The sequence below is a fragment of the Coffea eugenioides genome, chromosome 1 (genome assembly GCF_003713205.1).
Source record: "Coffea eugenioides isolate CCC68of chromosome 1, Ceug_1.0, whole genome shotgun sequence".
Taxonomy (NCBI): Eukaryota; Viridiplantae; Streptophyta; class Magnoliopsida; order Gentianales; family Rubiaceae; genus Coffea; species Coffea eugenioides.
In genome coordinates this window covers 934369-960562 of record NC_040035.1, presented here as the reverse complement: position 1 = coordinate 960562, position 26194 = coordinate 934369, and the positions used below count along the sequence as shown (strand labels likewise).

The following is a 26194-nucleotide window of genomic DNA, read 5'->3' as shown; positions in this document are numbered from 1 at the left end:
ATTTCGTGACGAGTTGAGAATGACAACTTCCAATGTTGTCACTGATTATGCTTGTGTTGTACTCATCTGTGATGACACCTAATGTCGTCACTGAATTAGGTTATCTGTGACAAGATTTTTGTTGTCACATAAATTTTTGTCACTGAAAAATATATTTCTTGTAGTGGGAACATCTTATGTTTCACTTCTCATGGCTATATACTCTCATTCACGGAAAGAAAACAAGAAAGTGGCATGTCGAATTCTCTCCAGAGGTGGATTTGCATATTTACCTTATATATGAAGCTTCATATTAACATACGAATGATGTTGAAAACTCAAAATCAGTGAATAGTATGTTATGCTCTTTCTTGATAAATAGCTAGAAAAAAAAAACTATTTTCCCAATTGTTTTGTCAAATAAAATCGAATTTCTCGGCACAAGGGGACATTGATTCCATATTTGCTACCAGTATTCTTGCCTTCTCATCTTCATACTTTCAATGCTTCCATTGATACGAGATCCATATTCATGAGATTGACAAAGAGCAATCCAGACAGCTTAAACTGGAACCAAGATCAACCAAATTGGCTACAGGTCTCAGCCATGCCAGCTAAATGGTTCCTTCATATGCTTTCCCCTGTCTCAAGCAAATCAGATCAGAAGAAACCTGCAAAATACATGAAAGGTCGGGCACTTCCATATGTGTGTGAAAGACATGCCAACTTCGAGAGAAAAAAAGTAAACCTTTAATCCATCGAGACTGCATTCATACACTTTAGCTCGAAAGCTGCTGCTTCCTACATGTTCCAACAAAACCTATTAGACACTGATTGTCTTCAATAGTGATACAGATATTGGATAAAGAGTTGACAGTGAACAAAGAACACTGTTAGCAAGTAGTAATGGAAAGATGATCATTCTAAATAATTACTGGATGAACCAAATATGGAATTAAAAAATTAGCAAAAGGCAATGAAATTTGCATATTGTCAATGTTAATAGAACATAAGAATGAAAGCTATATGTCTATGTAAAAACTCAGAACAACATTGAGATGATAATCCTTCCTATGCTTACAAAGTTAGGTTCTAATCTTTAGCTAGTTTGGCATAACCCAAGGAAAAAAGTCATGATTGATATTCATGTATCATAATTCAAAACAAATAATCAACGGATTTAGCATCTAAGGACTTTCTTTTGAGCAGACTGATTTCTCCTAGTACGCTAAGATATTTAGGACAAAAATGGACTAGTAAAAGATAACCCTTTTCAGAAAGAAGCAGCAAAAGAATGCCGCAATTCTATAAATGTCGGCAAGTAGTTTCCTTCTTCCTTGAATTTGTTAGAGTTGATTGTCAACTTCATTTCAATGGCTACGCTGAAAAAATGCTGATCTAACCTTTAGAAGAATAGACTTGTGACACAGTATCTCTATCAAGTGGAATGAAGCACCTTGGAAAACTTCCTTGAGTAACATTTACTATTGATTTACCACCTTCATTGGTCTTCACAAATGTCAGATATTTTAAAAGAGTTTCTTGGTAAAACTTCTTAAGTCTACTTATCTTTCTTAGCTAAAGCACAAAAAAAATGCTACTTTGAAAAGCACCTATTTATTGCTTATTTAAGTTAAAAATTTCTAACTTTCTACTATTCAAATGAAAAAAGAGTTAAAACCCAACAAGGTACTATGGTAAATATATGTTAGTTTACCTTGACAAATTCAACACCTAGCTAGGTTGGACACCCGGAATAATCAACTGTTAGCACAAGTGTATCATGAATCTCTCTTATTTTTGGGTGGAAAGGTATAGTCCATTGTCCAATTGAGAAAAGGCATTGGATGATCTAGCGGCAGTGCTTCCTTGAACCTTTGAACGAGGACTTAGAATACATCAAAACTTTGAATTTCTTCCATCCCACTACATGCTTTGCTTTTGCTTTCCGAATTACTATTACTGCCATCTTCAACATCTAGCTTCCATCATCAAATCTTCACTTCTTCTGAACCAAATTACATTTCTAGAAGATAGATAGAGAAAAAAAAATCGAAACAGGCTAACAAAAAGTTTAGCCAAATCATTACCTTCATTTTTGCATTCCAAGCACTACAGAACATAACACTTTCAGTTTTTCTACGTGGTGTTTGAGAAGCCTCCATCAATGCTAGTGCAAATTAATGAGCAAAATAACTATAATTGATAACCATCTTCATCTGCGAAACCCGCTTGCTGAGTGACAGTAATTTCTTCCTTTTGACATTCTCACAAAAACGACAGGGAACCATGTTGTTTTTTTCCAACAAGATGATGTCTGCTTCCTAAATAGATTCAGGAAAAAAACATCACCATGTTACATTACGGTAATATTAAGTGTAAAATTAGCCACGTTGCACCATCAAAACTTATGAAGAATGTATTACAAAAATTTCTAAAGAGCAAAAATTAAGCAGAATTACATCGATTAAGCCATCAAAAACACATACTAAATTCAGAGCATAGCTTTTGTATGTGATTGATTTGAAGTTATGGCAACAGCAACAGAAACATAGTAAGCCGTCAAATTTAATCCACTGAGACTACATACCTCTTCATTTACTCTGTTACATATTGCTTTCTAGAAGACTGATCTTCACTCCTTAAGAGAACAATTGTCTACCACATCACCATCCATACATTTTTGCTAGGAAACCACTGCTTTCTACATGTTCCAACATAGCCCATGAGACATTTGTCTAAAATGCTAAAATAGATATTTCTATAAACGATCTCCAATGCTGTCTACAATGTCTAACTTCTTTCCATCAAATCTTGTCACCTCTGAAACTAAAGTATTAGCACGTCCAGTTTTCTTCAAGCAAGTCTTCTGCCTTGATAGCTCTCCAGTACCAGCTGATAGTATCTGAATTTTAAAAATTTTAAAAGATGATAAGAATTTATAGTTTTAGCAGCAGCCTACAAACAATTTCCACTTGATAGACATTGAGCTAATTTAACGGCAATCATAATTCAGAGTCTTACAGAGAGATAACAGTGAATATTAAGAACATATCCATCTATTAAATGCCAGCGGTAAAAACAAAAATTGTAACGTTCTCCCCAAATTGCTAGTTCATTGGTTTTAATGTTGTTTGGAAATATCACTGACAAAAAAAAATAAGAACATACCCATTGAAGCTGAATGTTTACGCTTGCAATGTTAGTGAATTTTGTGGGCAAACAGTCAGCAAGTTCATAAATAGTAGTATATTTTACCATGCTTATTCATCCTTTTGATGGTTCACAATTTTTGTTGTCTTTCAATTAGTTTATAAATTGAAAGAGAGAGTAATCTTCACCAGAAGAAGTAGAGGAATAGATATTTACAGAGAAAAAGAGTAAGGAAAAAATATTACTTAGAGATGAGAAGCAATTAACTAAAATTTCGAGGTGAAATATTACCGAATGGCTCAGAAAGACTTATAATCACTCATACGCTCCGGAATATTAGAGATCTTGGGCCACTCGGAGCCGCTTTCAGGAGTGCATCTTCGTTCTAATAGAGGACAACCACGAATTTCCAGACGTCTTAATTTGAGGCGTTCCATGGCATCTACGAAGGGTAAATATTCAAGCTTTTGGCAACCCCACAGAATTAGCTCATCAAGAGACGCAAGGTTCCCAAGCCAATCTGGTAAGGCTTCGACTGCTCCGAAGTTTTCTAGATGTAGTAATGTGATGGTAGTCAAGTCTTGAAGCTGATGTGGCAGAGATTTCGTGTCATGCATTCCATTCAAAAACACGTGCCGGAGTGATGATGCAGATGCTAATCCAGCCCAATCAAATTCGATTGCAGAGTAATCTGAGAAGGGACCAATCAGCACTTTCCTTAAGCTGGTAAGATAGCCAAATCCACTAGGCATCTCAGCAATCAAGTTGGGACACCCCCGTAACCAGAAGCTCTCGAGAGAAGGGGTTCGTCGCAAATCAAGGGGAAAGGAGACCAGACTGCGGCAATCGACCAAAGTCAGCCCTCGGAGAGACGTACACGACTCGAACATCTCCACTGGTAATCTTGTTAATGCATCGCACCCAACGACAGTAAATTCCTCAAGAGACTTAAGGAGGCCTTTCTGTCCAAATGAATTTTTAGGATTTGGATATCCAAATGAATCAATTCTCGGGCAACTCCATGTCATCAAGTCCTTTAAAGCTTGAAATTGATAAAGATCTTCTGGCAACTCCCGTAAATTCTCACAACAAAGGACTCTCAATCTCTTAAGAGAAGCGGCGCAACTCATTCCTCTTAATGTTGTTATATTATCGGCAGACCTCAATTCTACACGCTGAAGAGTTGGAAAAAGATAGAGCCGCTCAAGCGTGTCAGTGGGTAGACTGTCACAGCCATCAATACTCAAGCTGCTCTCTGGCCGTCTCACTAAATTTAGAGACTCGATGCATTGGCGACCACCCCTTAATTTAAGGGACGAGAGATTGGCTATATTGCTCAAAACCTTTTCTGCCAGCAAAACATGGCAATTCCCTTTTATATTCAATACAACAAGACTTGGGAAACGACTTGGAGTTGGAATGGTGGTCAGTTTGGGGCAATCACTAATATACAGCTTTTCCAGCACGGGAAACACATCCATCATTTCGTGTGCATCCTTCCACTCTTCCAAATTTTGCATGCTTTCAAGAGAGAGAATTTTAAGGGCTGGAAAGAATGTTTGTCTGCTAATAGTGCTTGAACCTCCTGATCCGCCGCCCTCCTCAGCACTTGTACTGTAGAATGAAAGCCCAATGCTTCTTATGTTTTCCAATCCAGTCAGATATAGATGTTGGAGGGATGACAGCTGTCCTAGTGCAGGGAGTTCTCTGCATCTTGTGCAATCCTCCACCCGCAACTCCACCAGTGATGTCAATGTCAAATTCATGAACCATTGTGGGAACTGATCACCCATGAACTTCAAAATTTGTAACTCTTTTAAATTTGGGTGAGGTTGGAGGCCTTCCAACACATTTTCATCGCATTTATTACTTTCCCGATCCCTATTGCCCCACTCAAATACCAACCGATACAGATTTGGCTTTCTAGATAGGTTCGCCAGTTCAGCATCATCTTTGCCATTTACTAATTCAAGATTTCTGATCTCCAAGAAGCCTTTAAGATCTTCCAAGGTTCCAAGCTCTTGGATACCACGACCTTCCTCTTGACGACCTATGTTAAAGAACTTCAATGTTTGAAGACAAGTCAATCGTCCAATCCCGGATGGCATTTGGATTTCGCGTCCTGTATCATCATCATCATAGTGAAGATGTCTCATGCTAATCAGATTGCTCATCTTCTTTGGAAAACCGTCTACAAGCATGCCAATTCTCAGTGTTTGCAAACTATAAAGTTTGCAAAGGGATTCTGGCAAAGTTCTAATCCTAGAACCTGAAATGTCAAGTAAGTGTAAATGTATTAGTTTACCAACGGAGTTTGGCAACTCTTTGGCATCTGCTCCAAACAATTTTAGGACATGCAAGTATTTGAACTTTGATAACATATCATCAGCTATGCCACCCTTCAGAAATAATGTGCGAAGTGATGCTGATGTTTTTGCATTGATGGTTTCTACCATTCTTTCGGATGAGTATACTGCAAGGTAACGGTCCTGATTGCTGCAGTTACGGTTCAAAATTGATTTTGCAAAATCATGCACAAGGTCATGCATTTTATACCATGTTCCCCACTCCTCTTTTACTTCTTCCAATAAGGAAGTTTGCAGCAAAATTCTCAAATACTCACATCCTATTTTCTCCATCATTCTTTCATTTTGGGAATCCGGTTGAAGAAAGCCTTCAGCCATCCAAAGCTCAACTAGTGGATCTTGTTCCAATTCAGTATCTTGATCAAAGATTGAGCAATATGCAAAACATTTCTTAACCGGTGCAGGTGACAGATGATCAAAACTCACCTTAACTATTTGCTCGATCCCACCCTGATCTCCATTCAACAGGCTCTCCTCCAAAATAGATAGCCAATCCTCTTTTCTCTTTTTAGATAACAAACCTCCAATTAACTTTGCTGCCAAAGGTAGACCGTCACATCTTCTTAAAACTTGCTCCCTCATGTCTTCCAATTCTTTTGGTAATTCTTCCTCTACATTTGCCCTTTTTTTCATGATAGACCAGCAATCATCCTCGCATAGCCTTCCCAGCTCATGGCGAGTAAAATTGATCTGCGGATGTCTAGACAGAATAGTTGCCACTTCTTGCAGACGAGAAGTAACAAGACACCAGCTCCCTTTCTTCGCATTGAGTCCCGCCAAAGTGCTGAAAAAGTCATCCAACAATACTTCTTGATCATTCCACAAATCATCAAGAACAAGGAAATATCTTTTTTCCTTGAGTTCATGCTGAATTTTTTTAACTATTTCCTCCCTACGATCCCCTTCAATCTCTTCATCCGTTAACGATTTTAGAATCATTTTGAAGACCACCTCGATTCTATCTACTTTTTCAGCCACACAAACCCACATTGTTTGGTCAAAATGTCCAACAATTTGTTCATTTTTGTAAACGGCTTTAGCCAGAGTTGTTTTGCCTAAACCACCCATGCCAGTTATGGGAATAACTGAAATAACACTTTCAGATTCGGCCAACAACTTCTTGACTATTTCTGATTCATCCTCGTCTCTTCCTAGGACATCACTTCGAACAATAATAGAGTCGGTCTGTCGGCTTGTTGTGGCTCTAGATGCTTCTTCAACTTGGAGCTTGGGGACCAGTCCCAGATGTTCGGCATTCTGATGGATGCTTTCAAGGTTCGTGTTGATCTCCCTGATCATTGAACCCAACCTCCAACGAAAACCAATTTTATTAAAGAATGAAAAACAGAAGAGTACCTTCTTTTTCATGGGTTGATTTTGATACTTCACCTTCCGACGAAGATTCTCATAGTTGAGCTCGTCCAGCACATTGTCAGCTTTGAAAACCTCTTCTTCCAGCTGCTTGAGCCAATTTTGCACCACTGGGCTATGCTTGTTCTCGTCGGCACCAGCCAAGAAGCCTCGGATCATTGCAGCAGATTTGTCGAGTTTCTCCAGCTCCTCTGGGAATTCACGAGCCAGATTAACATGATCAGCGGCAAGGGAAATAACCGCCTGCAACGCAACCTGAATGGTAGCACTAACAGCAGCATCAGCCATTTTTTCTCGCTTGGGATTGGAATTAGGATGAAAGTGTTCTGCAATGGTGATGCTTTCTGCGATGAGACAAGGAAGGAATCGCCAAAACGAACAGTAGACTGCTATTAAGAGAAGACTTGGGTCTTCAGAGTGCTGTGGGGCCTTTGTTGTGGAAAAAATTAAACCGTAGTTGTCGTCCTCCCAAAACGAATGGCAAAAAAGACACTCACAGATGGTTTTTGTAATCCTAGTAGTCGACAAATTTTTATTACAGAGAATAATTTTTTTTTTGTGATCTCAATTCTAGAATTATATCAAACGTTTTAAGATAATGAAATTTTGAGACTTCTATTTACTTTACTTAATATGTAATATCATTGAGAAATTGACTCTAAACTTTACACAGCCAAGACTATTGAGTCCAGTATCATGAATCCTAAACATAGGCTAACAATAACACGAATTATGCATTCTTGTACCCATTCCTTGTTTTTTGTCAATCCATGCATCACCTTAGCTTCCAGCACATGTTTATAGCAATAATTATATGACAGATTATGAGCCCACAATCAGAGTAGTGGCAGTGTTTTGTTGGCAATTGTTTTTGCCTGGAAGTTGCTTGGCTTTTTCACTTGAACTGTCTTGTTGCTGGAGCCTTCATCATCTCTCATTGAATGCTGGGGCCGTTCTGTGGGGAAAAAAAAAATCTGAATGATTGTACGTACAATAATGTAGTAACCACCCGATCAGGCTTTACTTGTCAATTTGTTGTTTGAGACTCTATAAATGAATGTAACAACCGGTGGGATGGAAATTATTTAGTTGTGATGTATTTGCTAATTTTATTGAAATAAAAAGTGTATAGAATAGAAAAAAAAGAAAAGAAAAGAAAATTGGAGTTGTTGCTGCTTTTACTACACATTTAAAAATCTTGTTGGAAATCTTGAAACTTGTATTTACTTTGTTTAATTTGTAATATCATTGAGAATTAATACCTTAAACTTTACACAACAAAGAATGTTGAGTCCAATATCATGGAGGATTGGCATGCCACTTCCATTTTACATTCTAGTATGTTTAAAAGAAATTGTGATGAATGAGTGTTGGGTAAGAATAACTTGAGCAATGCATTTTTTTCAATCCTATCACAAAAAGGGCATTAATACAAATTTCTTGTTTTGTTAAATCTTTTGGCTGAGGAAGCTGAAAAAGTGTAACTTTAATGGATTTAAAAGTTCTCAACTATTTTTAGGTCTAATTGCTTGAGACAATTTTATGGCCAAGACTAACCTTGACACTTGTTTACCTATTCATTACAATCCAAGCACATGCCAAAAGACGAACTTCTACCGAAAAAGTTTTCCTATAATACGGAATTGCCTATGCACCTTCTTTTGGATCAAACAAGTCTAGCAATATGCAAGGTACCAAAGGATTAGACTTGGAATTCGACCCTACAAAGACTCCTATAATATTGAATTGTCTATGCACCTTCTTTTACCTCAAATAAGTCTAGCAATATGCAAAGTACCTATGCAAAGGTATTAAATTTGTTTATTGGGTAAGTGATTTCCAAATTAGTTATTGCAAAAATTGGCCAATAAAAGTAATCATTGTATGCAATGCCAAAATACTAAACAGGTCATCTTAGTAATCAGATTGTCCATCTATACTCAAAATTTCAAACTTTTGAGGTCCATTACCGTAATTGTTTACCAAATCATAATCGAGTAATTAAATTTTGTATGCCAAAGTCAGATTTTGCTGTTTCATTTTAAAATTAATTAGAAGAGATATAACAACAAAACAATTCCTCAAGACTAATATTAATCTCCATCACAATTAAAAACAGTTAGATATATGATCTTTTCATTTTTAGATATGCTAGAAAATACGTGCGTTGCATGTCGGTTGATTACTTGTTCATGAATTTAAGTTAAAATGATTAACTTAGAGATTACTAATTTTATTGCAATAGAATTTTTTGGATGGAATAGAGTTTACGAACATAGCTCAACTGTAAAAAATCTCAATGATTACTTTATAAGGAAGACCCTACCCATTACCGCACCCATAAGAAGGAATATTGGAATATGAAATTCTTTTTTGGAGAAAAAAAACTATTACTTCTTGTTTTTATATCCTTTAGGAAAAAGGACCTATAAGCATAGTTATTAAATTCGATCCAGACCGATTCTCTAATTAGATCATTTCTACAAGTGAACCGTTAACTTTTCAACGGATCGGCAGTTCAACCGGTCAATTCGGTGAACCGTTCGGTTTTGTAGGAAAACCCGATTTGCGTGCTAAAAATGTTTGGAAGATGCTGGAGTAATGCCTTGAACCAGCAACCTCTTGTATTTGAGGAAACGCAACAACAACTACACCAACACCTCACTGGTTGATTATTTTGTCTTTTTTATATTAGATATTAGACTTTCATTCTTATTTTAATTTTTCAAAACATAATTTATTTGGAATCTTTTAATAATTTTATTACTCCCCAAACTCTATAAATTATGAAATAAATTTAAAAAATAACATATCACACAATCCATTGTAAAGGCAAATATCATTCCTAATAATCTTTTGCATTTAATTCATAAATAAACTAAATAATTATACTTCGATAAAATTTTATACTTGAAAATTGATAGATTACTAATTGAATTTAGGTTTTGTTAATTCTTATAAGAATTAATGATTCTATAATGAATTAGACTAATTGAGCATTTACTATGACATAATTTATTATAGTTTTAATCATATTAAAAATTATGAAACATAATATTTAAATATATTTCGTGACTCACCGGTTGAACCACTCACCCACTGGTTGAACCAGTAACCCGTTCACCCACCTCTTTCGCTAAGTTCCCTTCCGGGTCGGGTTTAATAACTATGCCTACAAGTGCTCCAAAAGAATTGCCTGATCTGCTGCTTGCTTTCATACTTGACTTCACATGTGAGATTTTAATTTGGAAAATTCATCTACATTATACTCCAAATATTTTATTTTTTTAGGTTTTTCTACTTGAAATTAAATACAAAATATGTCTTACCTTAAAGTAAACCATAGAGGTCAGAAAATAAATATTATATCATTAGCTCATCCTCGAAGCGTTTGAGAAAGAAGATCTAGATTTTGAATAATTTTGGAGCTTCAAAATATTGTATGAGAAATACATTAATGGAAGCTCCTGAAACATTTATTGTTATGTGATTTCTCAGTTCTCTTAGTTCTTGAGAGTTTTTAAGACAATTTTATTTCAAAATTTAGGAATTTCAATATATGTTCTATTTACAGCCAAAATATGTAGACTTGGTCTTCAAGAAATCCTCCAGAATCTTCCTGCGTAACCCAAAACCTATTTATTTTGGGTTTTAATAACACATTTGCCCAATAGTCTACTTTAAATTAATAAATTAATTAATCCACTTCAATTTAAATGGACCTTACAACTTTATATTGAGACCAACATGGCATGGGCCTAACTTGTCACCGCAAAAGTTACTGGATTTGACAAAATTTAATATGATTTAATTTAATCTATCAAAGGCCAATTTATTTTATCTTGACTGAAATTTTAAACAACAATTTCATTGTCTACAAATAGTTAGTAACGTTTTTTTCCTGAACAGTAATTTCAGTTTCATTATTACTTCTTTTTCTTTGACAATCTCCCAAAAAAAGATAAATAAAAATAAAGAATGAAGAATCTATCAGGTTTCATGGGATGTTAAACTTGGAACACAGCCTTTAGAATGAAGAATATAGCCTAACAAACATTTTAGAAACTAACTTTGCCCAAGGGATCAAAATTGAGGATTCTATTATCTAGTCAACCTTGTTCATCTTCAACTTTGGGTGCATTTGATAAAATTGAAATCTGAAATTTAAAGTTTGAATCCATTAAGTTATTGAACTGTTAAGTACTAAGGGTGCGTTTGATAAAATTGAAATCTAAAAATTGAAAATTGAAACCTAAAATCCGAAGTCTGAATTCATTAAATTATTAAATACTAAATATCATATATTTTGAGTGTATATAACATTAAATGATAAGTAAATAGTTTATTACTTATATTTAGGAGTAAGTTTTACTTACAAAATTTAGTGCCACTTAATGAATTAAGATGTTCAAGTTTTCATTATCAAACGTGTTTAAATATATTAAGATCCGAATCCATTAATTTTAAGTGATGAATTGGATTATCAAATAATGACTAAATCTGATATATTTGAATTTATATCATATTAAATAATAATGAATAGTCTATTACTTATTTTTGGGAGCAAGTTTTGTCTAAAAAATTCAGTGTCATTCAATTAATTCAAATATTATATTTTTAGTTATTAAACATATCCAAACATATTAAAATTTGAATCGATAAAGTTTAAATACCAAATTCAATTATCAAACAGGGTTTTTGCCTCGTAATAGATCCTAGAGAGAAAATGAGAACAAAGTAACCTAACTGCAAACATCAAACCTTGGGTTGCGGTTTATTTGTCAAAATATATTTGTTTACATCATCATTACAATTTCCAACGCGCATTTTTATCTTTTCAATTACCTTTTTATCTCACATACATCACATCACAAAAAGTACTACAGTAAAAATATCTCTAATAATTCACAATCCAAACAAACCCATCTGTTCCTTCATGAGAAAAAACAAGGAAACAGATACACAACAAATAACATGATACAAAGGAAAAATGGATTTAACCCATACTTACAAACTACAATGACCAAGATCCTCAGAGACACTGCGAAAATACATGTATTTCAAACGATTACTCCGGTCCAAGTCTCTACAAAAAAGGGCAATTGGGTTAGAAAGCATTCACGTCAATAAGGAATCCTTTTCAACACTTCTCATCACTTACCCATAATTGGGTTAAAATTTTTATCACCCCATAAGTCACGATTTGCAATATTTATTATCAGATTCTGTTAGTATTGTTAATGCGTTCAAACAAGTGACCTCCAAATTATAGACAAAAATCCCATTTGTCGGAACGGAATTGTTATTACTAAAATTCTGTAGTTTTGCCATGAAAGCTAAATAGTCCAATTCATAAAACTACAAGGCAAACGAAGTCATTATATTCTATACATTAGCGACAACGATTTAGATTGAGATTGTTTCAACAAGTACAGAAGTAAACGCCAAACATCGATTTTGTTGAAAATATTCCTTAATACCTTTGTTTAGAAATCATCTCTATGAATCATCTCCAAAAGCAAAACTTAAGAAGTTCAAGTTTAGATTCGTGCCTTGACAGTACGAGACTCCAAGAATCACGTAGATTAATCAAATCTTACGCTTGGTATGCACATGTACTCCAAGGTAGTTGGTTTCGAAGTCTTGCTTTGGTTTATCATGTTAAAAAAATTTCCTCTTACCGTAGCTACACTTAATTTCCAAAAGCCATCCGAAGAACTTTATGAATTTTTTTTTTGTATTCTTAAATTAATATTTAATCTACTTGGAAATTCCATTTAGAAAGCCACCATATCTCGTGAAGCTGTTCCAGATGCTTTACAAGCTTGTATACGTGATTAAAAAAAACTCTCTCTAAACTTAAATTCTCCTCCTCCTCTTTAACTTTTCTATCAAGACAGAACATCTTCTAGGCTAATTGGCCTCCTTTGTTCTCCCTTCCTCCCATGTCTTATTTGCTTTTATTTTTTGTGTTTACAATAATGTATCTCCTAGAGCTTTCTATTGAGAGTGTCTTCTCTCCTTAGGATTTATAAGGAGAGTTTTCTCCTCTCCTAGTGAGAGTTTCTTCTCTTTTAAAAATTTCTAGTGAGAGTTTTCTAGTAAGTATTTTAATGAGAGCTTTTGTAGGTAGTCTATTTTTTGTATTAAATCTAATTTTTTTTAGATTTGGTTATCGGGTCTGAGATTTATCTACTGTGTTTGATCTCATCTTAACATTTGGGAGAAAGTAAGGAGTATAGTTGGAAGCATGTATAGATGATCTTGATGTCACAGGTATTTTATCATTTGAATTTTTGGGATATTCTATTGATTTTCTAGATCCGTAGTATCAAGAATATTCTTCACATAATTATGGATTGATTGATGGTGGAAGTTTATTTAAAGGTTTTGGTCCGATTGATTAACTTAGGAATGCTGTCGAAGTGGCCATTGTGTAATACTTTCCAAAGGATAAGAGTTTTGCTAGATTCCTTTTCATCTTTGATTTTGCATATTTTTAGAGAGACCAATTCTTAGGCTTTTTTTGTATATCATTTAATTTTTGTATATCTTTGATTTTGCATATCATTTAATTTTTGTTTATTTTTTATAACCTTTAACTCCAATAATTGAATCTTAGGCTTTTTTTTATTTGCGTTTGATGAAGGAAATTTGCTATGGCTCAATATTATGATTTAATTTTTTTTTCCATTCCATTTTTATTTGAACTTAATACATATTACTTGTTGGTTTTATCCCACAATAGTTGTGGAAGGGATATGTGTTAGAATATAAGTGTTAGGAAAAGTCTCACCCATTAAGTTAACTTTTAGGGTGAGAATGCAAAATATTATCCAAAATTGGTATCAAAGCCTAGTTACAATAGCTCTATCCAACAACTATTCGATAAAAGGTTGATAATTTGATCCAACTTAGGGTCCAATATATGAGGAAGAGACATTCCATAAGGATGTGGAAGTGGTAGGGGGTAAGAGTCTAATAACACCCAATATTACTCCATTTTTCCAAGTAAAAGTGGAATGTATAGTGAAGTGTTGATAATTCAGTTAAGGAAATCAAATGTAGGATATTTTGGCCATAAAAATATCAAACGCAATGGGTAGGGTAAAACTTGTTATCGGTAGGTACCCCACCCGATACTTAATCTGATTAGAGGATCAATGAATTATTTGTTAGGATTCATTATTAATGAGGGAAAATTGTTAATAGCCAGCGGCATAATTTAACTTAAAGTTTCAAATGGAGAAAATTGTGATTAATAATGGAAGAATGTTGATATAATTATTCATAATACGCTTGATTTTTCTTGTGCAAGTTCTATGGCTCTGCCCAAATTTAAAACTCAAAATTTTGTATTGAATTAATTTGTTATATGTATTAACTTTAGTTTGATAAGAGTTTATTCCTTTTTCTCGAACTATTCATGCAAGCGGGTAGGTGGTACCCGATAAATAAAGAGAAAAAAAAGTAATGAAAGGGTGAATTTGTTAATTTATTAGTTTGATTTTGACTTTTTAATATTGATGATTAATTTTACTGGATAAAATAATAATGACACTTTAACTCAAACCGAAAAGAGATCATGTATAGGTTCTTAAATCATAGAGAAATTATTTTGTAAAGCACCAAATTGCGCGAGGGTAAAATATAATTTACCCTATAAACTTTTAACAAGCAAGGCTGCTATGTCCAATAACATCGGTGGTTGGTATGCCATTTCCACCATACATCCTAATATATTCAAAAAAGAGTAACTGGAACGACCCATTTTTGTAATCTAATTTTAAAAAAATGGGGCATTAATGCACATTCCTTGTTTTTGTTAAACCGTTTGAGCTAATGTAGTTGAAGAGGGGTAATTCATGCAGCCCTCAATCCGTGTAGTGGCAGTTGTTTGTTGGCAAAAAATTTTTCAAATTTATTTTCGAGGAAGTTGGTTGGCATTCTCACTTGAATCGTCTTGTTGCTGGGGCCCGTTGTGTGGAGAAAAAAATCTGAATGATTGTAGGTACAGGAATGTAATATCCTCGCAACAAATTGTTTTCAGCTCCTCGCAATCAAGTTGAAACAAAATAAAGGGCCAATTACACTAAACCTCCCTTGAGTATCTAACAGTTGCAAAGAGTTTCCCTCAAATTTTAGAAATTACATCTAGTTCCCTTACATTTACTATTTAGGTAACAAGACAGACCCATCAGGCTAGATTTTTCCTCAAATACCCTAAACTACTCTTATTCTATATAAAAAAAAAAAGAAAATTAGTTTTCTCAACACTTTCTTCCAAATTTGTAACAACACCATCACTAAGCAAACACTTCAAACTCTAACGCCAAATCTAATGATTTCCAAACATGCAACAAACCCACCAAGCAAACCCTTTGAACAGTTCAAGAATTTCAGCAACTTCAAAAATCCTAATCTTTGTCTTGTAATATCATCTCAGCCTAAATATTTTTGAAAAATCAATTCTCTTTTGACAACCAATAGCAAACTCATAACCTCTAAACTTCAATTTAATACCCAGCACTGTCACAAAACAAAAGATAATCTACCCTACAACCACCAGTAGAATAATACTCCGACCTCCATAGGAATATATATTAACATCGCAAAATAGAGTAAAGCCATTCATAACAAAACTAGAACCAACAATATTAATCAAGTAAAGAAAATCAAATGCATTTATTAACATCCTACACGAGTTTTTAGGATAATAATCAATCCAACAATTTTCCCACTAACCCCTCCTCTTCCATGCTTCTTAGTTATCAATTGCATTATTTATTTTATTATCATCACTACAAGCATATTCATTTCTCTTTAGTTGACAATGAAATCTGCTCCCGCAAGTAAAATAGTGACATATTTAGCAAGTAAACAAAGATGGTTATGGTACGGTAGGTCATCATTAAGATAAATAGAGCTGTGGATATAGAGAAGAGGTAAGAGGAGAGGAAAGGTATAGAGGCAAAAGGAGAAAGGAAGAAAGAATCATTAATTACAAGAGTGAGAGAAATGGAGAAAGAAAGAATGGTTGTTGGTGGATAATAAAAGAGCTAGAGTTTCTTTTTCTTGGTTTTATTTAACCCTTGCATCATATTGTGAATTGTCTATTAAGAGAAGGACATTATAGTCATATTATCATACCAAGGGAGGTCAGTGTAATTTCTTAAATTTAAAAGGAGCTTGGTTAAATTGTCAAAAACCTCAAGAGAAGTTTGTGAAATTATCCCTAAAAAGAAATTGTAATAAATGAGCGTTGGCTAAGAATAGCTTGAACAATGCATTTTTTTAATCCTATCACAAAAGGGGCATTAATACAAATTCCTTGTTTTTGTTAAATTTTTTGACTAAGGAAGCTGAAAATGAGTAAGTTGAATGGATTTAAAAGGTCTCAATTGTTATAAGGTCTAACTATTTGAGACAATTTATGGCAAAAATTAAGCTTGACACTTGTTTACATCATCATTACAACTTAAGCTCATGCTGAAATTGTACATTCATTGCGTCGAAGGCGCAAATGAACTACCCCATGCATGACGGCATGACCGCACAATCGGTGCGGTAGTATGAAATGGTTTGCTGGCAAATTGAATGTTATTCAATTGCATGGAAGTTCCCTGGCATTTTCATTTGAATTTATTGGTGCTGGGGTCTTCATCTTCTTTCGTTGAATGCTGGGTCCTGTTGTGTGGAAAATATTCTAAATGATTGTACGAATAATAGTACAGTATCCAGACAGGAGCGACAGGAAATTGTTCTAGCAATCAAGTTACAATAAAGTAAAGATTAATCTTTTTTACATCGCAAATGTATATATTGACCGGCTTGGACGCATTTTATATTATCTTAATTTGAATTTAAAAATTAAATTTTTATTTATATAATATGTATCTAAACCTGCTAATATATATACTATCAATATATAAAAACTTTAAATCTACACACTCTTTTCTTACTTTTCAAATCTCACCCTTCCTCTGCTAGTGAAGAAAACAAAACTTTATCCAAAATGTAAAGGGTTATTTACATTAAACCACAATAAAGTAAAGAGCTAACAAGATAAACTTCGACTCTACAAAGACAAACTTCTGCCCAAATATTTTTCTTACAATATTGAATTGTTTATGTACCATCTTTTAGATCAAAGAAGTGCAACAATGGGGAGGGTACAGTAGGGATTAGATTTGTTAATTGTGTAAGTGATATCCAAATAAGTAATTACAAAAATTGGGCAATAAAACTAATCATCGTTTGCAACAAAAAAAATATTAAACTGGTCATCTTAGTAATTAGATTGTCTGTCTACTCAAAGTTTTAAATGTTTGAGGTTGTTGCCCATCTCATAGTTCATTAATTAATTTTTGTGTAACAAAGTTAGATTCTTCTGTTTTATTTCAAAATTAATCACAAGAGATAGAACAAAAGAAATTTCCTAAATATTAATACAAAACCTCCATCAAAATTAAATTTAGTTATATGATCTTTACATGTTTAGATTTATAAACTTGCTACCAATGTTTTGTTGAAAACTGCAACTTAATTTTTGTTTATGTTAATAGGATTTATCATCAGAGTTAAAAATTAGGTGTTTTTATTTACATTTGATGTAGAAATTGCTAAGGCTGAATTTTATGATTTTTTTCCATTTCCGTTTGGACTAAGTACATATTAGTTATTGTGTTTATTGCATATTAGTTGTGGAAGAGACAAAATGTTAGATTATGTGGGTGAGGAAAAGTATAGATACAAGTGAGTTGAATCAAGCACCGAGATACTTGAGTAGCAAATCAAGCTCGAGCTTGAAAATACTATGCTTAAGTACTCACCAAGCCTAATAGAATTTGACTAATTATGCAATTTTTATTTTTTAAATATTATACTTATTATTTAATATTTATTTTGAAATGCTCAAAATGATGGGCTATTGAAAATTTTTTTGTAAGATTTTAGAAGATAAAAAAGATCGCCAATCTCAATAGGCTTGTGTGGATATATATGCGTACATATGTGCAAAGTGATTTGTCTGAACACTCTTGACACAACTACGTACCGACAACTAAAATTGGAATCATATACTATGATCATCTCTCAAAGTTGTGCTAGAAAGGCATTCAGGGTGATTCCTCAACCCCTCAAAGTAGGTTAGCATTTTCAATTGAATTGTCTTGTTGCTGGGGCCTTCATCCTCTCTCTTTGAATGCTGGGGCCTGTTGTGTGGAAAAAATCTGAATGATTGTAAGTAGAGGAACATAAATTTCCACCCAAGAGTGACGAGAAACTATTTTCAGCTTCTAGCAATCAAATTGAAACAAACTAAAGAGTCAATTACACTAAACTCGAATATAATTCGGGATAAGTTGCATTTTGCCCACTTGAGCTTATTTTATCATCACTAGACAAAAATACACATCTTTTTTGCAGACTAGCTATTTTGCTTCTTTGTTCAAAATAGAGACACACAGTGAAGTCAAGTTAATTGAAATTTTATTTTTTGAAGGAGATAATAATCAATGAAATCTTGAAACTTCTATTAATTAACTTTATTTAATTTGTAATATCATTGAGAATTGAGACCTTAAACTTTACGCAACCAAGAATGTTGAGTCCAATATCATGGGGGATTGGTGTGCTACTCCCATTCTACATTCCAGTCTGTTTAAAAAAAAAAAAATTGTGATGAATAAACGTTGGCTAAGAATAGCTTGAACAATGCATTTTTTTTTAATCTGATCACAAAAGGGGAGTTAATACAATTTCCTTGTTTCTGTCACATCGTTTGACCAATGAAGCTGAAATGGAGTAACTTGAACGGATTTAAAAGGTCTCAATTATTATTTGGCCGAATTGCTTGAGACTATTTATGGTAAAAATTAACCTTGACATCCATTACAACACGAGCTCATGCTGAAATTGTACAATGATTGTATCGAAAGTGTACATGAATTACCCCATGCATGACTCACAATCCGCGCATTTCACTTGAATATTCTTGGTTTTTCATCTTCTTTCATTGGATGCAGGGGCCCGTTGCGTGGAAAAAAATCCGAATGATTGTATGAATAGTAGTACACAGTTCCAGCCAACAAGAACCTGTTTTCACAACTAAGTTATAATATTAGTTTTTTAGACTGACAGTTTATATATCGATAAATTTGAATGCATGCTGTATTATCTCAATTTGAATTTTAGAACTAAATTTTTGTCTATATGATATGTATCTAAATCAATTAGTACATATATCGTCAGTGCATGAAAACCTTAAATCTCTCTGTTCTTTTTCCACTTCTTAAATCTTATACTTCTCTTGCTTGGCACAAAACCAAAAACTTTACCTAAAACATAAATGGTTAATTACATAATAGCTGATTTCGGAGTCCGTCTTTTGGTTAAAACTTTACCTGCATTTCGGAGTCCGTCTTTTGCTGATTTTGCATAATAGCTGCCTCCGTCCTTTGCTGATTCTGCGCCATGGTTGTCATCATTTGTTTCAGCATCTCATCCGTAGATGAACTAGATTGAGGGGGCGGAGGTGGTCGGGGTTGGTATTGCTGCTGGTACCCTGGTGGCTTATTTGGCACAAAGTTAGACTGCCTGTTTGGCGTGAAGTTGGATTGCCTATTCCCACCATAACTTAGGTTGGGATGATCTCTCCACCCGGGGTTGTAGGTGCTTGAGTAAGGGTCGTACTGCTTCCTTGGCGCGGGCGCGTGGTCAGCCATGTTCACCTGTTCCGCAGTCTCTTCCTGAATCATTGGGCACATGTCTGCAGACTGACCTATACCAGTGCAAATCCCGCATACCCTGACTTGTGATGCATTTCTCACAGCCTGTTGCCTAACGAACGCAGTCAACTCATTTAGCTGCTGCTGCACAGAAGGTGTCTCTATCTCATTCACCCTACGTATTGGGACATCCTCTCTTGTACTGAATTGCTGTGAATTCTCTGCCATCCCCTCTATTAACTCCCGTGCTTCCTGAGGGGTTTTGTTCACCAGTGCCCCTCCACTTGCAGCATCAATGATGCTCCTGTCTCTAAAAATGAGCCCCTCATAGAAATATTGTATGATCAACTGCTCACTTATTTGGTGATGGGGGCACCTGCGCAACAAGCTCTTATACCTTTCCCAATACTCGTAAAGTGACTCCCCGGGATTTTAGAGCTTGAATCAGACCAGATTTTAGTTCAAATGGAATGTTGTCATTTAAAGCGGGGAAAGTAATGCACAAAGGCTGCTGAGTTAAATCAGGAGCAGCCAACTCCCTTAATGTTTGTGCATTAGCCATGGTGAACTCCTCCTGGTCAGAGTCACTCGAAGTGTTACCAAACGAATCTGTTGGTTCAACTTCTGACTCGGGTCTTTGAGATGTAGCACTAGAGTGCTCTTCTCTGAGCTGTCTGGTTTCCTTTCTCGTTCTACGCGCGGTCTTCTCTACCTCAGGATCAAAAACCAAATCACCTGTGCGACAAGATCGAGGCATACACTAGAAGAAAACCAGAAAATTAGGACAAAATTGAATTTAAAAAGAAACAAATAATAACGCCAGTCCCCGGCAACGGCGCCAAAAATTGACAGGTCGTCAGCCTGTGCAATAATAAAGTTAAACCTAATTGCCAGTTAAAATGACCAAAACCCAATTCCAAGTACTGGAGCAGGGACTCTAGGTGTGCAATGGGTTACTTGATTCACCCTGTTCCCGAAGAGTTTGCTTGATCCGATATACCCGAATGGAATGGTTATTCCTTTTCACAAATGATTAGGAATTTGTAGGCAGGGCAAGTAGGGTCGTATCCACAGAGACTGGGTATATTTGTTTCTTAAGAAATCCAAAGTAACACAGGGGGTGATTTTGTAGGAACGACGATAATTAAATAAATTCAAATGAGAAAGTAAAAATAAATAATTAACTAGAAATTAAACCACAATTTACTGAACTCAGGATAACAATAATTAAAGGCCTAAATTAATTAAAACAAGGAAACAATCAAAAATAAAATAAAATAAAGTAGGCAATTAAAAGTCAAATGGCAATCCACTACAATCAAGGAAATGTTAACTAAAGATCTAGCCAAGAAATAACTTCAGCAATGGTTCACCTAATTGATCATTGATGCAAAGCAATCCCACTTATCTACCAATAAATAGGTTATAGCTACCAAACAAACGATGGCAGTCAACCCCTCCTTACTGTGTCGGTGATCAAGGTACGCCCGTTAATCACTGCTCTAATTGAGGAATAATCCTAGGTACGCCCGTAGAATTTAATTCCCCAATTGCCTTACGTATTAGAGGAGCCCTATTCTAACCAAATAACGCACTACCAGGGTTATTTTAGATTAGTCCGCGTATTCCCCTGACACGAATCTAATCGTGCCAGTTGTCACTATTTTGAGGTAATTAAACAATTACGGATTTAATACCCCAATTAACAATAGATTACCCAATCAACTAATCATCCGGATCCAAGACAATCAATTAATTAAATAATCATAAGCATAGTAATCAGGGAATACACGAATACTAATAAATAAGAGGGAAATATTAAATTAAATCGATCTCATAATTTTCAGGTGATCCAAAGCATCCGTCGTTTCTTGACTAGAATGAGGGGATTAGCTCATATTGGGTGAACTAAGCCCGCGGGAAATTGTAGAGAGAGCAGCGGCCATTGCCTGCGTTTCGGGGAGTTGCAATTCGTCGAACAATTGGAGAACAAATGAAAAGCGCGGTAACAATTGAAGCTTTGTAGTTGTTGCTAGCATTCGTAGTGCAAAGTCATTCACAAGATGCCAGAAAGAAAAGTCAAAGAAAGCAGGCTATCAATTTTTGCTCCCCACATGCGTGGAGCCAGAAGCTACAATAAGCTAAAGAAAAAGTCAAAGGAAATAATTCTTCCTTGTTCCTGCCATGCGCAGGATTCAAAGAAACTAAGAAAAGTCAAAAAGAAAAGTCCAAGCTCAAAAGCTAACAATTCTCTGCTAAACTACAGCCCAAAGAGCTCTCCCTAAGCTTCCTCCTTTTCTTTCCTTTTAATTGCGGCGGGACCTCCACAGGAAGCCAAGCCCTTCGTCCGTCATTCCCTTGCGAAATTTACCAAAATGGGCATGACATCTGCTCTTCCAAAAGTGCCCCTGGGACAAGCTTTCTCATCTGAATTCTTTTCTTCAATTTGGCACCTGTTATCCTATTTATATCCTACTCCCTGAAATAAACGTCAAATACTAAAAGTGAGTAAAATCCAGCAAATAAATCCACATCAAGTCAGGTAATAGGAGGAATTAATAATAAAATAAATGAATAAATTGCGACCTATCATGATTTCCAAATTAGTACTTGCAAAAATTGGCCAATAAAACTAAGTTTTTTTTTTAACGGGTGTCCAATGGGCACTCATTAATACACCTAAATTTCACCTATCTACCTTGTACATACGCTTGTATTTATATACTATTCCTAATTAATCTTATCTTTCTAAAAATTTAATACCTATATTACATCTTTGGTTAGATAGACCCTAAAACTAATAAGTAATAATCATTTGCAATAAAAAAAATATTAAAATGTTCATCTTAGTAATTAGATCATCTATGTCTACTCAAAATTTTAAATGTTTGAGGTATATTACCGAATTTGTTGCCCACCTCGTAATCCAGTAATTAATTTTTGTATAACAAAGTCATATTTTTCTGTTTCATTTCAAAGTTAATCATAAGATATAAAACAAAAGAAATTTCCTAAATATTAATACAAATCTCCATCACAATTAAAAATAGTCGTTTGACCTTTACAATTTTAGATTTATAGACTTGTTGCCAATGTTTTGTTGAAAATTGGAACTTAGTTTTTGTTTATGTTACATAAGATTTATTATTAGAGTTAAAACTCAGGCTTTTTTTATTCATATTTGATGTAGAAATTTGCTAAGGCTCGTTATTTTGATTTATTTTTTCCCATTTCTATTTGGACTCCCACATTAGTTGTGCAAGAGACGGGTGTTAGATTATAAGGGTGAGGAAAAGTACAGGTGCAAGTGAATATACTATGCTTGAGTACTCGTCAAGCCTAATCAAATCTTACAAATTATTTAATTTTTTTTTTGTAAATATTTTACTTGTTATTCAATTTTTATTTTTAAATATTATACTTATTATTTAATATTTATTTTGAAATTCTCAAAATCATGGGTAACTGAAAATTTTTGGTTAGATTTTAGAAAAAAAAAAAGATCATCGATATCAATGAGTTTGTTTGGATAAATGATTTTATCTGTTACATTTGGCTTTAAAGAAGTTATCTTGAATAGTGTTTGGATGTGAATACATGATCTGTAATTCGTATCACGAGTTAAATCCCCGTTTACTATTCATTTTCTAAGGGCCTACCCACTTTATTTAGATTCCTTACCTGTTCCACTAACAAATGCACTGGTAACTGTTAACGTTTTATGAGAATGAAAAGCAAAAAAGCGCTACCGGCCCCTTAAGTGCTCTCTTTCATCTAATTTCGCCATTCTTCTTTATATATGTATGTATGTATGTATGTATAGACACACACATACATTCATAATTGCACGGGGTTTTATATGTGTACATAGTGTAAACTGAAATTTGTTTGAATACTGTTAGCAGAGCAACAATCTGACAATGAAAATTGGAATCAAATACACTATGATCATCTTGATCCTTGTGCCAGAAAGGCACTCACAATGTCCCATAATGCTTGGGCCACTATTTCAGAAAAGGTTAGCGATTGCCCTTGGTGAATTATTGACTGGGATACAATTTCATCTGTTTAGTGGCATATAATTGGCTAATCATCCAACTATTGCTATTGCTCTATGCTACTTTAATAAAGTGGCAAAAAATGATAAACAGTGAAGCAATGGTGATTAATTGATCGCAAATATTGGCCATAAGAAAATACATTTGCTTATGGAGACACTATTTATGAGACATTCAGTGGGTTCTAGCCCTCAATAATTTCTAGAAGATTGCAACACATGAATACTTTGAAAAGACAACACAATATGTCGAAACTATTCATAGTTTCCTAATGGAGCTTAATCAAGCCATTTATTCTTTGAGGCTCTGATTTTGCATCTATAAATGAATGCAACAACTAGCAGGATGAAAATTATGATGTATTTGCTAGTTTTATTGAAATAAAAAATACATAAGATAAAAAAAAAAGAAAATTGGAGTTATCCTTTGCATGGAGTTCATGTTGTTTTACCACGCATTTAAAAATCTTGTTTGAAATCTTGAAACTTGTGCTTACTTTGTTTAATTTGTAATATCATTGAGAGTTGAGACCTTAAACTTTAATTACGGTTTACTTGTCGGTTCGTTGTTTGAGGCTCCAATTTCGCATTTATAAATTAACCAACAACTGGCAAGACGAAAACTTTTTGGTTGTTTTCCCTAGAACAGTGCTTACCATCTCATCAAGCAACCAACTTCGTGTTGGAGAAACCTACATTCTGGGAGCAGTGACACTTATAATAACCATTGGAATCGCTAAACATTCCCAACAACATCAAAGCTTCTGTTTGGAGGGCATACAAAGACATTCTACCAACAAATTCCAATCTTAAAAGTTGTGGTTTCTCTGTTTATCCCATGTGTTCATTTTGCGTAGCACCTGAAGATAATATGAATCATATTTTCTTGAAATGTATTATTGTGATCTAGGTTTGGACACTGTCTTGTTTGGATTGCATTTTCTTGGATTTTTTGTGAAAAAATTACTGTAACGATTTGATGTATGTGAGGAAAAAAGATAATAGGAAAATATGATCACAAAAAACGATGCAATTTTTTCGGCAAAAAATGACTGACCAAAATCCTGGTTAATTGTGATGAATATGACTCTTTGGAACAATCGAAATTGTGTGGTCTTTGAGAGTTCTTTTAAGGACCCTATTAGTCTTGCTACCCAGCCCTCTAAATTACTTCAGCAATTTCAGGAAGCTTTCTCAATCTCTACAAACTTAGCACCTTCATCAACAAGGTTGTCAAAGTCACCTAGTGGCAAAAACGTCCATAGAATTTCTGTGAGACAAATTTTGATGGGGCAATTTCCTTGCAAAATCATTGTTCTGGGATAGGTGTGGCACTATGCAATGATCATGGTCAATTTATTGCTGGTTTTTCACAGAAGAATATTGGGGTTTTGACAACTGATGTTTTTGCACCGAGTTGTAATTGAAGGTGATGTGCTGAAGATAACCAACAGCTTTGGAGTCTTAATTGATAATATTTTGACTCTTAAACGAGGTTTTACAGATTGGAATGTATGCTGGATTCCTAGACGTCTTACTTTGGCTGCTCATCTCCTTGCTAAAAGTAATATGTCACTTGAATATGATTCAAGTACATGGTTTAGTGTACCCCCAAGTTTTAGGGACAACGGGATAATTTCACAAACCTTCCTTGAGGTTTTTTACAATTATAGAGAGCTCCCCTTAGGTTTTAAAAATTATATATATGTCCTCTACTTTTAATATTTAGTAACAATGCAGGTCCAACAAGATAGATTTTCTCACAAAAATCCTAAATGACCCTTTTGTACAGAACTAAGAAAGAAAAATATAGTTTACTCAATTATTTTCTTCCACATTTTGCGTAAATTAATAAGTCTAATCCCTAACAATCATTCAAACATAATTTCTAAAACCAAATAGCCATCCAAAAAATTTTAAATTGTATATATAGTATCAATGCTTGCCACAAAAAAAAGAAGAAGAAGAAAACACACACACAAACATCATTGACAACCAATTGCATACCAAAGTTAAATATCAATGCTCAAATATCTTTTTAATACAAGTTAGTCTGACCTAGAACAGCCATTATAACTCTCCTATGGTCTTAAAAATATTAATATCTCAAAAATAGAGAATAAATTCTACCTTTATACTAAAAATATAATAAAAAATTTCTAATCCAATGAAAGAAACCTTATGTAATTATTGGCATTTTATAAAAGATTTTCTTGACAACAAACAAAATATGACAAATTTACATCTTTAGTTCTTCTGATTTCATCAATTCATTATTTATTTTTGTATCACTACGAGTCTCTTTATTTCCTTCTAATTTGACACATACTCTGCTCTCTCTCTCTCTCTCTCTCTCTCTCTCCCTCTCTCTCTCTCTCTGTGATTTTGTAATTTCAATTGAAAATAGATAAGAGATAGAAAAATGGATTTTTTTTTAAATTTATTGCCTTAAATTTAAAATTGTCTACCAAGTGGAGGGCATCAAAGATATTTGACTATGCCAAGGGAGGTAAGTATAATTTTTAAACCTGAGAGGAGTC

The 26194-nt window shown here is 34.3% G+C and overlaps 2 protein-coding genes and 1 long non-coding RNA gene across 4 annotated transcripts; all 3 read right to left on the bottom strand.

The window, feature by feature from the left end:
• Positions 1-349: 349 nt before the first annotated feature.
• LOC113750364 lies at positions 350-2741 on the bottom strand. 2 transcript variants are annotated; one of them, XR_003464653.1, is made up of 4 exons: positions 2570-2741; positions 2070-2303; positions 1697-1987; positions 350-780 (listed from the first exon to the last, which is right to left on the bottom strand). It is a non-coding gene; the product is annotated as an uncharacterized LOC113750364 (long non-coding RNA). The 2 variants fall into 2 exon arrangements; XR_003464654.1 differs by having other exon boundaries at positions 1697-1984.
• A 20-nt stretch (positions 2742-2761) lies between these two features.
• Positions 2762-5456, bottom strand: LOC113750357 (putative disease resistance protein RGA4). Its single transcript, XM_027294347.1, has 2 exons — positions 3424-5456; positions 2762-2884 (listed from the first exon to the last, which is right to left on the bottom strand). Exon 1 carries the CDS (start codon positions 5331-5333, stop codon positions 3432-3434), a length of 1902 nt encoding a protein of 633 aa, XP_027150148.1. The 5' UTR covers positions 5334-5456; the 3' UTR covers positions 2762-2884; positions 3424-3431.
• LOC113759734 (putative disease resistance protein RGA3) lies at positions 5342-7157 on the bottom strand. The gene is made up of 2 exons (XM_027302305.1): positions 5438-7157; positions 5342-5355 (listed from the first exon to the last, which is right to left on the bottom strand). The coding sequence occupies exons 1-2, from the start codon at positions 7155-7157 to the stop codon at positions 5342-5344; spliced, it is 1734 nt and encodes a 577-aa protein (XP_027158106.1).
• Between the last annotated feature and the right edge of the window lie 19037 nt (positions 7158-26194).

Bases quoted from the DNA above. Each gene is read 5' to 3' on its own strand.
- LOC113750357 (XM_027294347.1), bottom strand. From the start codon at position 5,333: ATGCTTGTAGACGGTTTTCCAAAGAAGATGAGCAATCTGATTAGCATG.
- LOC113759734 (XM_027302305.1), bottom strand. From the start codon at position 7,157: ATGGCTGATGCTGCTGTTAGTGCTACCATTCAGGTTGCGTTGCAGGCG.